This window comes from Lactuca saligna, chromosome 9, assembly GCF_052625555.1.
Source record: "Lactuca saligna cultivar CGN05327 chromosome 9, ASM5262555v1, whole genome shotgun sequence".
Taxonomy (NCBI): domain Eukaryota; kingdom Viridiplantae; phylum Streptophyta; class Magnoliopsida; order Asterales; family Asteraceae; genus Lactuca; species Lactuca saligna.
In genome coordinates, this window is record NC_136425.1 from 130,455,676 (window position 1) to 130,468,833 (window position 13,158).

General features: G+C 34.0%; 1 protein-coding gene across 2 annotated transcripts; it reads left to right on the forward strand.

Annotated features, from left to right (window-relative positions):
• Positions 1-1,004: 1,004 nt before the first annotated feature.
• Positions 1,005-4,833, forward strand: LOC145014839 (nuclear pore complex protein NUP98B-like). 2 transcript variants are annotated; one of them, XM_078973271.1, is made up of 7 exons: positions 1,005-1,183; positions 1,653-1,847; positions 2,102-2,305; positions 2,498-3,456; positions 3,696-3,806; positions 3,942-4,065; positions 4,149-4,833. In XM_078973271.1, the coding sequence occupies exons 1-7, from the start codon at positions 1,027-1,029 to the stop codon at positions 4,667-4,669; spliced, it is 2,271 nt and encodes a 756-aa protein (XP_078829397.1). In that variant the 5' UTR covers positions 1,005-1,026; the 3' UTR covers positions 4,670-4,833. The 2 variants fall into 2 exon arrangements, with proteins under 2 accessions (XP_078829397.1, XP_078829399.1); XM_078973273.1 differs by having other exon boundaries at positions 3,942-4,041.
• Positions 4,834-13,158: the final 8,325 nt, after the last annotated feature.

Below are 13,158 nucleotides of genomic sequence, written 5' to 3' on the forward strand. Positions count from 1 at the left end.
ATATATAAATTATGAAAGTAATTTAACAAATGACCTCTATGGTTTGGGATAGATTATATGTTTAGTCCTTAATTATTTTTTTACTCGCATCATCCCTCTTGTTCGGTTTTTGTTTGAGTTTAGTCCCTACCATAACTAAAATGATTTTTATATTTACATATTTTTTTAATATGTTATTTATAATTTAATTTATGAAGACCACATATCTTGAAACACACCAACCCTTCGCTGTTCAATGATCTGACAGCCATGTAGTCACCAACAACATCACCTTCACCTCCGGTAACTACCACCATCAAATTAAAATCAAACCAAAAATCAAAGCTTAAAACCAAACCAAAGCCTGAAATCAATGTTCAAAAGGAAACATAAATTAAACTTGAATCAAAAATAAAAACCAAATCTAAAATCAACTCATAAAATAAAACGAAAATCACTTCAACACATCTTTGAACAACACATATGTCCGTTTGACCAAGAATGGTGAGGTGTGTTTCATGAGACATTCCGTAACACGATACTCTACAAGACTACAACACAATGGTGATATGTGTTTCATGAGACAAGTAGTCGTGTGACGTTGTAGATGCTGGCAAAGAGTCGTATGAGACATCTTATCAGATCACCGGTCCGATCTAGTGTCTTTATGAGAAGTGGGATATCAAGATGATGCACCCAAACATGTGTTATAATGTGGTTGTGGTTGCGTTGGTGCTTGTGCACTTGTACATGTTTTAGCTAGTTGTACCTTGATGAATTTTTATTAGTTTTATGTTAATACAAAGCAAATAAATAATAAAATTAGAAAAAAAAAAACGAAAAACATAACATAGTAAGGAGACCAAAATAGAAACAAATCGAAACTATAACAACCTTTGCCCTTTGGAATGAAAAAAATATTAACGACTAAACTCGCAACTCTAAACGCCAATGAACATTCGGACATTGACGCGTTTAATAATTAAATAAGATAACCGGTAAAGTAGCGTAGCTTTAACCTTAAGCTATGGATGTTCCCAGCTTGATATGGAAGCTACTCGGTCATTGACGCGAAAATATTATGTATATAAACACTCATATCATTTATCAACATCATTTGAAAAATCCCGAACATCAAAAAGGTATTTGATTCAATCGCGATTCGATTCGGATCACGATTCAAAGATGTTTACATCACCTGCTTGTAAGTTGTTTCTTCCCCTCTTGCTGTTCTGATCATACTCCGTCGCTCGAAAGCTTCAATAATATGTGAACTGTTTAAAAACCAAACGCAATTTTACTAATTATTAATGAACTGATATTTGTAATCACAATGGCAAGTTGCATTTGCTATAACGAACCTAGATTGCCATAATCGACGACAATTGTTTAGGGTTTTGATTCATCGCATCACCTATTTGATAAATTGTGACTAGAATCGAGCGTTTCTTCTTGCACTGTTTTATCGCATAATTTACTAATTTAATTTTGAATAGATTGTGCTGACTTACCATGTTCTGTTCTCTTATGTATTCTATGGTTGTATTTACAGTAATTTGTTCAAAATGAACTGATTTTGAACTATATAAACTTCAATTTCCAATTTTATTTACTTTGAATTTTAACTAAAGTAAAACAAACTATGGTTTCCTTTTTTTGGCATGTTGCAACAGATTCGCATTCAAGCAGTGGTACTTTTGGGTTTCCATTAGTTTTTGGAGAAGGGAATCAGAAGGTAGATGCAACAGGAATGTCCAATTATGGGGGAACCTCAACCTGGACATATGCTCAAACCTCATCCCCTTCATCTTCCACAACAATATTTGGATCTTCATCCCCATACAGTTTTGGAAGTTCATCTTCCAGTGGTTAGCATCCATTAATTTATTATTCTTAGCATTTGAGATTTCCTAAAATTCTAGTTTATACTTACACAAAAGCGCTCTTAATTCAGTTTGGCAGAATATGGGTTTTCAACACCCAATGTCGTAGGTTCAAATCCTACAGAGCGTGTTGTTTTGAATATCATAACCTTTTTTATTTGCAGGAGTAAATTTTAGACATCAAGAATTTATTATATAACGCTTGTTGCTTTTTTTCTGTAATCCTATCTGTTTTTCAGGAGCTAATGCCACAAGATCAACTTTTGATCTTCAAAAGTCACCTTTTGGTGGCCAAGATAGAGGAAGCAAAATTGCAAATTACAAAACAACCCCTGAGACTGAGTATAATCCAGAGAAACTTGTATCAATTTCTGCCATGCCTGTTTACAAATCTAAAAGCCATGAAGAACTAAGGTGGGAGGATTACAAGTTCACCGAAAAAGGTATGATTGATTTCTTGAGTTGCATACAAACAGGAGGGCATTTATGTCTTTTTCACAGATGGGATATAAGGAGCAAGTCTTCGTGACAACTTATTTCACCTATTTTTGGACGACAGACATCAGAAGTCCAGTGCATGTCAAACACAGTACAACCTAAGTAATGCAAGGACAACTTTTTTTTTTTTTCTTCAGGTGGATTTGGTCCAAGTTCTACAGCAATAAAGTCAACATCATCCACTCTATCTCCTTTTACCTCATCATCATTTACTAATTTTTCTACAAATTCATGGGGAACCACTTCAGTTTCTTCAACACCAATTACACCGAACCCATTTTCAAAAACAATCAATTCGGTAGCCACAGAGACACCCACATGGAGCTGGAAGTTTCCGGGACCCACATCCACTCCACATCCTCTTCACTTTTCATCTTCTACAAACAATTCTTTGAGCAGTTTTACTTCTGCTCCTTTAAACTCATTCAACCCATTTCTTCCCAAAACAAACCTCACCTCTCCAGCCTCCTTTACATCCACATTTGCACCTTTGAATCAAAATCCTTTCACTTCACTACCCACTCAAATGTCTTCCTCCAGTTTTTCAACTCCTACATTTGCATCATTTATCAAACCATCTTCTTCAAGTGGTTTCTTTCCAACTCCATTAGTGACTTCACCTGCTAACTCTATGAGCTCTGGTTTGTGTTCAACTTTTAATCAACCAACAACATTGTTTCAATCATCTTCAAACACCTCAGCATCATGGTCACATGAACCTTTGAATCAAAATCTGTTGAAAAACCATTTCACCTCACAACCCACTCAGACCTGTTCTACATCTGCAGCTTTCACTCATGGTGTAGTTACCATGCGTTCTTCTTTAGATGATTTTTGGTCAACTTCAATTGGTGGACCTTCTATTTCCATGGTGACTACACCTGCTACCTCTGTTTCAGTTTCACCTTTCAATCAACCAACAACATTCTTTAAGCCTTGTGCTCCTTCAACTCAGAACTATAATTCGGAAAGTACAACAGGAATTATTGGCCAAATTACTAGGAAAGATCAAAATCCATTTGGAACACTTCCCCCAATATCTCACTTGTCTTTTGAATGTTCTCAATCGATTCAGTATGGGATATCCAGCATACCTGTAAGTATATAAGTATATATTGCATCCTACTTTCATTTTTTTTTTTTTTTTTCTATTACATCATTGTAATTTAAAAAATCTAACCAATTATAGCATTCTAGTAATGAAATTGCTTTGTATATGGTTGACATTGCTATAGTTTAGGTAAAAAATTTAAAGTACAATATGGTAAAAGGGTGAAATAGAAATAGTACTAAAATTGCCAAGTTTAATATTTGAACATTCTTGCATTGTCACAGGTCAAAGACAAACCTGCCATGGTCAAATATCCCTTGTTGACTACAAGACATTTGTACAGAAGAAACAAGTTGCCAGTTCAGAAGTATGACCCAAAACTAAATAGTTTAAAGGTGAGGATTTTGCAGTATTGGAATTTGTGTTTGAGAAACAAGCCTTCTTAGTTCTTAAACTAAAATAAGTGAAGAGAAGAAGGGGAACTAAATCACATCAATTATTGCACATCGTATTTGTAACTATTTATGCAGATGCCATTTTTTAGTGACACCAAAGTTGCTGCATTTTTCCCAAGGGAAAATCCAAGGGAGTTGGTTATCAAAGGGAATATGCATAAACAAAAGTTGTCAGGTAACACGTGTGAAAATGAGAAAGGTACTTTCTTTTTAACAATTATTATGTTATTGTTCACATATTTCATCTTTTAGTTGCTAACAATTTCTTTATGTATATTTCAGAAGATATCAAGGTTTATGATTCTTCAAATGATCAAACCAAAGCGAAAAATAAATTCCCATCAGTCCTTGATGTCCCATTAAAACTTCAACTCCCTGACTACTACACAAAACCTCAAATTTCAGAGTTGGAATCAAAAGAAAGGGTTGAGCCAGGGTTTTGCAGCCATGTTAATGACTTTGTGATTGGGCGCCATGGCTATGGGAGTATTAAGTTCTTAGGGGAGACTGATGTGAGAAGACTCAATCTTGAAAGTTGTGTCCAATTTAATAACCGAGAGGTTATTGTGTATATGGATGACACCAACAAACCTCCAGTTGGTCAAGGGCTCAATAAACCAGCTGAGATAACACTTGTTAACATCAAATGTATTGATAAAAGAAGTGGAGTGGAGTATAAGGATGGTTTGAAGATTGATAAATACATAGAGATGTTGAAGAAGAAGGTGGTGGCACAAGGTGGTGAGTTTATTTCGTATGATCTGGTTGAAGGTGAATGGAAATTTAGAGTCCAACACTTTTGAACACTGTTCTCTTGATGATTTATTGATGTTGATACTAGTAGTAATGGTTGGAGTTTGTATTTTGCTTATGTAATTAGAAGAATGTTTATGGTTGTTTCCTTCTTATTTGTATTTTGCAATAATGTAAATGTTAAGTGCAAAGAACATTTATGTATTTTTATTAATTTGTTTATCATAGCACCATGTATGAGAGTGGGAAAGGTATGTATGTTGTGGTTAACAATGATGTTACTATTGTTTTTACTAGAAGTCGACTCCAATAGACATATTGAAATGTTATAAATGTTAGGCTTAGGTTCATGATATAGCAATGTAGTTTCATCGATTTGTTTATCATAGCATTGTACTCCCATTTCTTGCGATTACATAATTGTAAGAAAATATACCCGTTTATACCAATTTCATCCAAATACAAAGCTATTTCCGTTATTATGCTTGGGTATAATTTCAAAGTATAAAATCATATTAGAAAAAGAACTGATAGGTGGACAAAAATTTCAAAGTACAATGATGTAATAAGAATTCAAATTAAAGTATAATGTTGTAATAACAAGACAAAATTGCAAAAATGGTCCCTGTGGTATGTCAAAACTAGCATGTTTGGGCCAAAACGGGTTTGGCTAGCATCAATGGTCCAAAAGTTTCATTTTCTTGCAAGTTTGGTCCAAGTTGGGTTGATTTTTTTTGGAAAGACGATTTTGCCCTTATTATTTAATTTTTCAATTTTGTTTTATTACCAACAATTAAAAATAATTAAAAATAAAACAAAATTAAATTAAATACCTCTCTCTCTCTCTCTCTCTCTCTCTCTCTCTCTCTCTTTCTCTCGTTTCTTTCTTACTACTGTCCAAAGAAGAAGAACGAGTGGTTGTCACCGGCCTAGGCCGCCCCTCCGCCTCCCTCCGGTCAGGTAGCACCACCCCAAACACCCGATTTGATTGTTGCTACCGTCCCTTTGAACCTAGACAGATGCCAACGAGAGAAATGAGATCGAGATATGAAGATTGGGTTTCTTGACGATTAGGGTTTCTTGGTGGCTAGGGTTTTCAGATGGAGGGTTTCGCGACTGGAAATCGAGGGGAAGACACCTCGAATCAATTTTCCTTGGCTGTTAAGACTCCGACGAGGTGGTTGTCATCGATCAAGGGGGTCATCGATCTAGGTTACATCTCCACACCACCGTCGGATCCTCTAACTACAGATTGAACATATCTGAAGGCGACGAGCATGGTGATGGGGTGTAGCAGTGACGAGAAGAATAAGAGAGAGGGACATGATTGGCATTTGATTCAAACAACGATTCAAAGAAGAACATGAGAGAGGGACATTATTGGCATTTGATTCAATAATTGGAAAGGGCGCAGAAATTTCTAGGTTGTAAAGCGTAACCCCTTTCATCAGTAAATCGTAATCTCTTTAACCTGTACTGATTTAGGGTATACGGTGTCTGCGATTTAGGGAGGGGGATAAAAGGGGTGCAGTTTACCTTCATCTTTATGTTTATTGAGTTGTTTGTGTGCTTATGGGTTTGAGTTGGGCAATTCATAGAAGAAATTGATTCCGATGGTGGTGATGGCAGTTCATCAGAAATCGATTTCTTAGTTCGTGAATATGATGTTCTTGTTCTTGAACTCAGGAAAAACCGAGTGTTCTTGAGATTCATATGTATATATGAGTGTGTATGTGTTTAGTCTATTCGACTTCATACAATGAATTGAACAAAATTGATAAAAGTTAGGGTTCTATATTTTACAAATCCACTACCAGATCTGTATTAATTTTGTTTGTAGAGAGAGAGAGAGAGAAAGAGAGAAACAGAGAGAGATAGATAGAGAGAGAGAGAGAGGAAGAGAGAGAGAGGGAGAGAGGGAGAGAGAGAGAGTATTTTATTTTTGTTTTATTTTTAATTACTGATAATAAAATAAAATGGAAAATTAAAATATAAGGGCAAATCCATCATTATAAAAAAGTTCATAGGAAATTGGACCAAACTCGCAACAAAACGAAACTATCGGACTATCCTTGCAAGCCAAACCCATTTTGGACCAAAGCTGCTAGTTTTGGCATACCACAGGGACCATTCTTGCAATTTTGTCTAATAACAATAAATGAAATTATTAGTTAATTTCTGGTTCTACTCCATATATGACAAGGTGTAGGAGGGAACAATACTTGGGCAATAAGGAAACCTAAGAAGTCGTTTAGGGTTCAAGCAAATTGATTTGCTCAGGGAACAAGCAAGTCTTTTATATGGCAAGTAATATTCTAGTTAGAAACAAACTAGGATGCTATAACCGACCCTATATGTAGACATCAAACCCGTGGGTTTCGATAATTAGAGAGAGCAAGTGATGATAGAATGTAATCTAATTTTGATTTATTACTGAATTGCAAGAAGAGTTTATTCCTTTCGATCTAATTTTCTTATTTTTTCTGTTTTATTAGTTGTTACTCTTTCGATTGGTATCAGAGCGCTAGAGAGCACTAGGCAACAAAAGAGAGTCAAATGAGAGAGTTGCTGACCATGACAAGACCGTCGGATACAGGCTTGTTCGGAACAAAGGAGAATATGTCCTTCTCCTTTCATGTGGCGATGTTCACCACAAAAAAACTCCACTATCTGAGCAATTCATATGAAGGTCATCCTTAACATTCACCAAGTATAGGACGTCGTCAATCTAGGAACAACAGATGCCAAGAGAAGTAATGTAGCAATAGTAGTTTTATTCCAAGCAATCCCTAAAGACTTAATCTTCTAAGTTGGCATGATGAGTGCAGTGAGGAGATCTGGAAAGCCGTTAGGATTTGCCACCTTATACCAGAGCGAGTATGGAAAGCTTGTTTACAAACCCTAATAAACAAGTTTGATAACTTGGAAATAAATGAATCAAGTAAGATTAACGAGTTTGCAAGTCAGCTATCAACTATCTGTCACATCTCATAATTTAGGTCTAAAACTATAGACAATCAATTCACTATAAACCTCTTTGAAACTTGACCAATTGGGCTTTAATGCCTATTTTGGGAAGTAAAAAGTGCCTTAAGATACGAGATGGTATCTTACTTCCAATTGCGGACAATCTTAAACGAAACATGCATCACAATACATCTAAAAAAACATACATTTTGTATTAAGCATTTGTGAGGGAAGAAAACACTTTAGTCTCATAGTACATGTTCAACTGAGTCCGAAAATATAAAGAACGTTGAAGAAGGAGTCAGTACGGAAAAGATATGACCGTTATAAGAAACCGAACCAGTATAACACTAATTTCCTTTAAACTGCATAAACAGTTTCGAAACATTAAGGCATTTGCACACCTCAAATGGTAATTCTGAGAATGTTTTTGGACTTAGGTTATGGTTTATTATTTAATTCCATACTTGAAATATTTTTATGAAAAATATTTATAAAATTTGAAAAATCAAACCTTTTGGGTCAATTAGACGCAAATCTTTTAATGCGATTTCCTGGAGTTCTACAACTTGAAAAATTAATCCGTTCTGGTTTTTGGAATCAGTGAACTTGGCCGATCATTTGCTACTTTCGAAAAAATATTAGACGTCGGGATCTTGGTACACAAATCTAGAAAGGTTTTGGGGCATTTTTGAGAAAGATGACATCATGCAAGTACAAGCCACCTTGCATGAATGAGAAATCAGCCCCTGACTTCTTTTTTTCCCCTTGATCACATCCAAACCCTTTTCCATCACCTTCCTCCAATGCTCCATCACTTCCAAGTACAAAGCATAGACCCTTTTTATGTGTTTGAGTAGCATTTGCATGGACGGTCTTGCAAACCTCCATGAGGCTATAAAAAGGAGTCGTGGACTCCTAACATAAACACACAAAAATCAAGCTTAGGGGCTCAATCTTTCCCTCTCCATTTCTCCCTTTCTCTCAGTCTAAAACCCTCCCCACAAAAGGTGTCATCGACTGTCGATAACCACGGAGAACCATTGCCTTTTACCCATGTTTTGTCGAGCAACCATCACCACTTGGTTTCCACCTCTTGCTGCCATTTTTCTATGAAAAATCCAAGAAAAAGTCACTACTTTTTATTTTTTCTTTCATGTGTATTGAGTCCAAACAACTGGATCAAAATTTGTTGCTAGTTTATGCTATCTCGCGGTGCTTCCCGAGCACGATTACATTCTCAGTTTTAAATCGAATTCAGGTATCTAAGGTGAGTGCTTAGAGACCTTTTTTATAGTTTATATATATATATATATATATATATATATATATATATATATATATATATATATATATATATATATATATATATATGTATACATGTGCTCAGACATTTTGTTTATACAAAAACGCTCTTGAAAAACATACTAAAAAATGCTATGATTTTATGTGAAAAATTGTGATCCATTCAAGACCTGTTTTTCCCATCTTAAACCCTATGGCTTACAAAACTATTTTGTATGCAACAATTTCACATTGATACCTTTTCAAAGACTACTCGCACACATTCATACGATCATTATATATATATATATATATATATATATATATATATATATATATATATATATTTATGATTTTTGCAAAACTACATACCATTGTAGTCCTTTTTGGACCAGTTTGTAAAAAGTGGTAATTTTATCCTAAGTTAGGGTTCATATCAGGTAAGGTAAAAACTTAGGGACAAAGTACACTCAATTTCTAAACATTGAGAGTTTACGTATCCTAATTACGGTTCCCGATGATTTTTGTAGAATTTTTCTAAAACAGGGACCAAAATCGACATTCTAGATTAATTTTCTTATTTTGTCTTTCAATGTGTCATATATATATATATATATATATATATATATATATATATATATATATATATATATATATATAATATGTAACATTAGCATATTTGTAGTATTTCAAATATCAAACTATTACCATGCATGTGTGGGTGTGTGTGTGTATGTGTGTGTATATATATATATATATATATATATATATGTTTAAATACACATTTATACAAGTTATAATTTTTATAACTTAGAGTTTATACATGTACTTATGATCAATACTTTGAAGTATACCTCTTTATAAAAGCGAGTACCTTACATATACATACATACCAGATATATACTCAACTTTTATGAACTCTCTATAATTCATTATGCCTAGTAACTTATCTACAAATAAGTTAAGGCTGAGAGCTATTCACATACGCTACTTAAGGTCTTTTTGTGAGACTATATTCATTAGCTAAGTCTAAAAACTTAGCATACCATCACTACTATAACCGTTAATCTTCAGAGTGAGATATGTATGTATAGATCTATACAGGGTTGCCATCCCCACCTGTAGTTACTAGCAACAACGTCGACCGATCAATCGAAGCGAGTGATAAGTGTCTATTATTGTTACTACAACAAACAATGAAGCGTTATTGGGGGCATATTCAGTAACATAGTTCCGTTATAGGACCACTATAAACATTAACTAGAATCTCTCTCTTTCTCTCTCTGTCTCTGTCTCTCTCTCTCTCTCTCACTACAAAACCATGGATTTGGTTTCTCTCAAAACAATTTTAACTAAGGATTTACTTATGTAAATATGTATTTTAATTTTCAATGGTTATTCAAAGATTCTTTACAAACATTGTTTTAGGTATGGATATACTTATACAAAGACATCTTTTAGTTTTCAATGGTTATTCAAAGACTCATTACAAAAACAATTTTAAGTATGGTTTTACTTACAAAGAAAATACTTTTTACAATTTTTAACAGTATTAATCCTATTGGTAGAAAACCTATAACTCTCACCAACCTTGTATTGACCCACAAAACTACATGTATTCTCAGGGAATCAATCAAGCAATTTAGATGATGGATTAGTCATGGATTTTAGGTTATCTAGTTTACTAGTTTTTGTTATGTCCGCCTACTTTTTTAAGGCAATTCATGTACTATACTATTATCTGTACGAACAATGTAATCGAACATCAAGATGTAATAAAAATGTTGTTTTTGTTTATTGTTATACTTGTTCTATATATTCAGTTTACATGTGATTCATGAACCAAGTCGCACAACCCGATATGTTCCGCCGCCTCGGCCGGGGGTATGACAGATTGGTATCAAAGCTAAATTGGCTATAAAGAAATCGTATCCTCGAAAGAGGAATACAACTATAGCAACAAGCTCCTAATAAGAGTATTATTATTTTTAACTACACTACTTCTTGGCTACTTAAAGTATGGGGTAACTGGTTTGAAGGGCCACTTGGGTTGCTAGATTTAGAACAACTTAATTGCTAAAATGATCATGCCATCAAGTGCTTCTTGTCTGGCCTTCTTTTGTACTTGGTAGTCTTGGAGTACCAAAAAATATTAATACTAAAAAACTCACTAACAATAATATATAAGAGTCATATATACTCTGACCTGTAATGAGAAAATTGAATAAAATTCTAAACATTCCTTTAACTAAAACTACCAACTCAACCCTTTCGGTTAAACGCCTCGATAAAGGTTAGTACCGTAGATAATCCATACCAAAAATAAACATAGAGTGCACACCTATGTTATTTATGGTCGGGACGGTAACAACCAACCTTGAGTAAGGTGTTTGATAGACTACAATGGTTGAGAGTTTTAGAGATTGAAGAATGTTCTTAAGATTCGCTAAAGATACCTAGCCTTTGAATCCTTATACCAACTACAAAACAAAACATATTCATAATACTTAAAATTGGTTATTCTACATCTTCCTAATTTACCTAAATCCAAAGAAGAACAAAGAACCAATATCTCTGCTACCGTCGTAGCAGAGAAAGCCTTATTTTCCCTATTAATCGTTCAATAGTCTCCAAATTTCTCTCTCATCTCTTTTATAAAGATAACAACAATACTTCTGAGGACAAACCATCTAAAGAACCCACTAAAGGGGAGGAATCTGAAGAAGAGAAAGGAAGGGACAAAGATAAGAAACCAGTTGGAGAAATCAGAAGGATTTTAGCTTACACTCTATAATTTGAAATCAATAGGATTTCTATTCTCTCTATCATTTGTAATCAGTAGAATTCCAATTCTCTCTCTATACTTTGAAATCAATAGGATTTCATTTCTCTCTATATCCCCTGTAATCAGAAGAATTTCAGTTCTCTCTTTATCATTTAAATCAATAGGATTTCAATTCTCTTAATATCATTTGAAATCAGTATGATTTTAATTCTATCCCTATCATTTGTAAGCAGTAGGATTTTAATTCTCTCTCTCTCTCTATTATCTTTAATCAGTAGTATTTCAACTCTCTCCATATCATATGAAATCAGTAGAATTTCAATTCTCTTTATCAGTTGTAATTAGTAGGATTTCAATTCTCTCTCTATCATTTGTAATTAGTAGGATTTCAGTTCTCGCTCTATCGTTTGTTGGATTTTAGAAATCGATTGATCTCTCTATAATTTGGAAATCTATAGGATTTCAGGAACAAGTTACACTAATGCACTATCATACGATACGATTCATATGTGCTTGTTTATCAATAAGTAGTTACTAGTACATTTCCTATCAACAAAATTTATGCTTCCGTATCATTTGACACGAGTGCCGATAGAAGCTTTATTTCCCGTAATTTTAGAAGCATGATAAACCATAAATCATGCAAATTTAATAAATCTTACATGGCAGAAATAGAAAACGGTCAGATAGAAATCATTTTATAAATACTCACTAATTGCTTTCTCACCTTGAATAACCACGTATTTCATGTCGACCTAATATCTATGACCATTGGAAGTTTCGATGTAATCACTGTAATGGATTGGTTATTGTCACACCCCCAAACCAGAACGGCGGAAACGTTCGGGGGCGGAGGACATCATATTCAGTATCATAACAGTTCATAGAAAGGAAAGTACACACCACCATACATATATAATGGTTTTAAAAATGTTTACATAATTGTATTCATTACATGTTCAAAAGATAAATACATAAACATCTTTCAAAAAGAAGTAATTAACGCCAGTGCGTCAATCCCAAAAGTTGATTTCCAAACCTGCTTAGCGGTTCCCTGAGAATACAAGTTATTTCAAGGAGAAAGTGTCAACAATTAAGTTGGTGAGTTCATGAGTAGTGTTTTGAGAAAATGTACGCCATTCGAAAGTTCGTGTATGTTTTCCAGAAAACGCAGTATTTCAAATGTAAAGAGTTATGGTTTGTTGTGTTGTAAATGAATGTATTAGATCCAGAAAATCCCACATTTTCCCTAATGGTTGAGATATGAATTGTTGTGTTTTCCAAGAAAATCTCTTATTTTCTTATAAAAGTATGAAATGCGTATGAATGTTCGTGTTATAAGTTGTAAATAATTGTACCAGGAAAATCCCTTATTTTCCTATTAGTTGTTTGGTTTGTATACAGGAAAAACCCTTATTTTCCTAACATAACTGGCAGTCTGTAAGACCGAAAATTGCAAGTAACCGACGTTCTTAAAAGTTGTGTCATAGTTTTATATAATAA

Coding starts and splice junctions, on each gene's coding strand:
- LOC145014839 (XM_078973271.1), top strand. CDS start 1,027: ATGGAAGCTACTCGGTCATTGACGCGAAAATATTATGTATATAAACAC. Junction 1,184..1,652: donor GATGTTTACATCACCTGCTT/GTAAGTTGTTTC, acceptor ATGTTGCAACAG/ATTCGCATTCAAGCAGTGGT. Junction 4,066..4,148: donor CACGTGTGAAAATGAGAAAG/GTACTTTCTTTT, acceptor TGTATATTTCAG/AAGATATCAAGGTTTATGAT.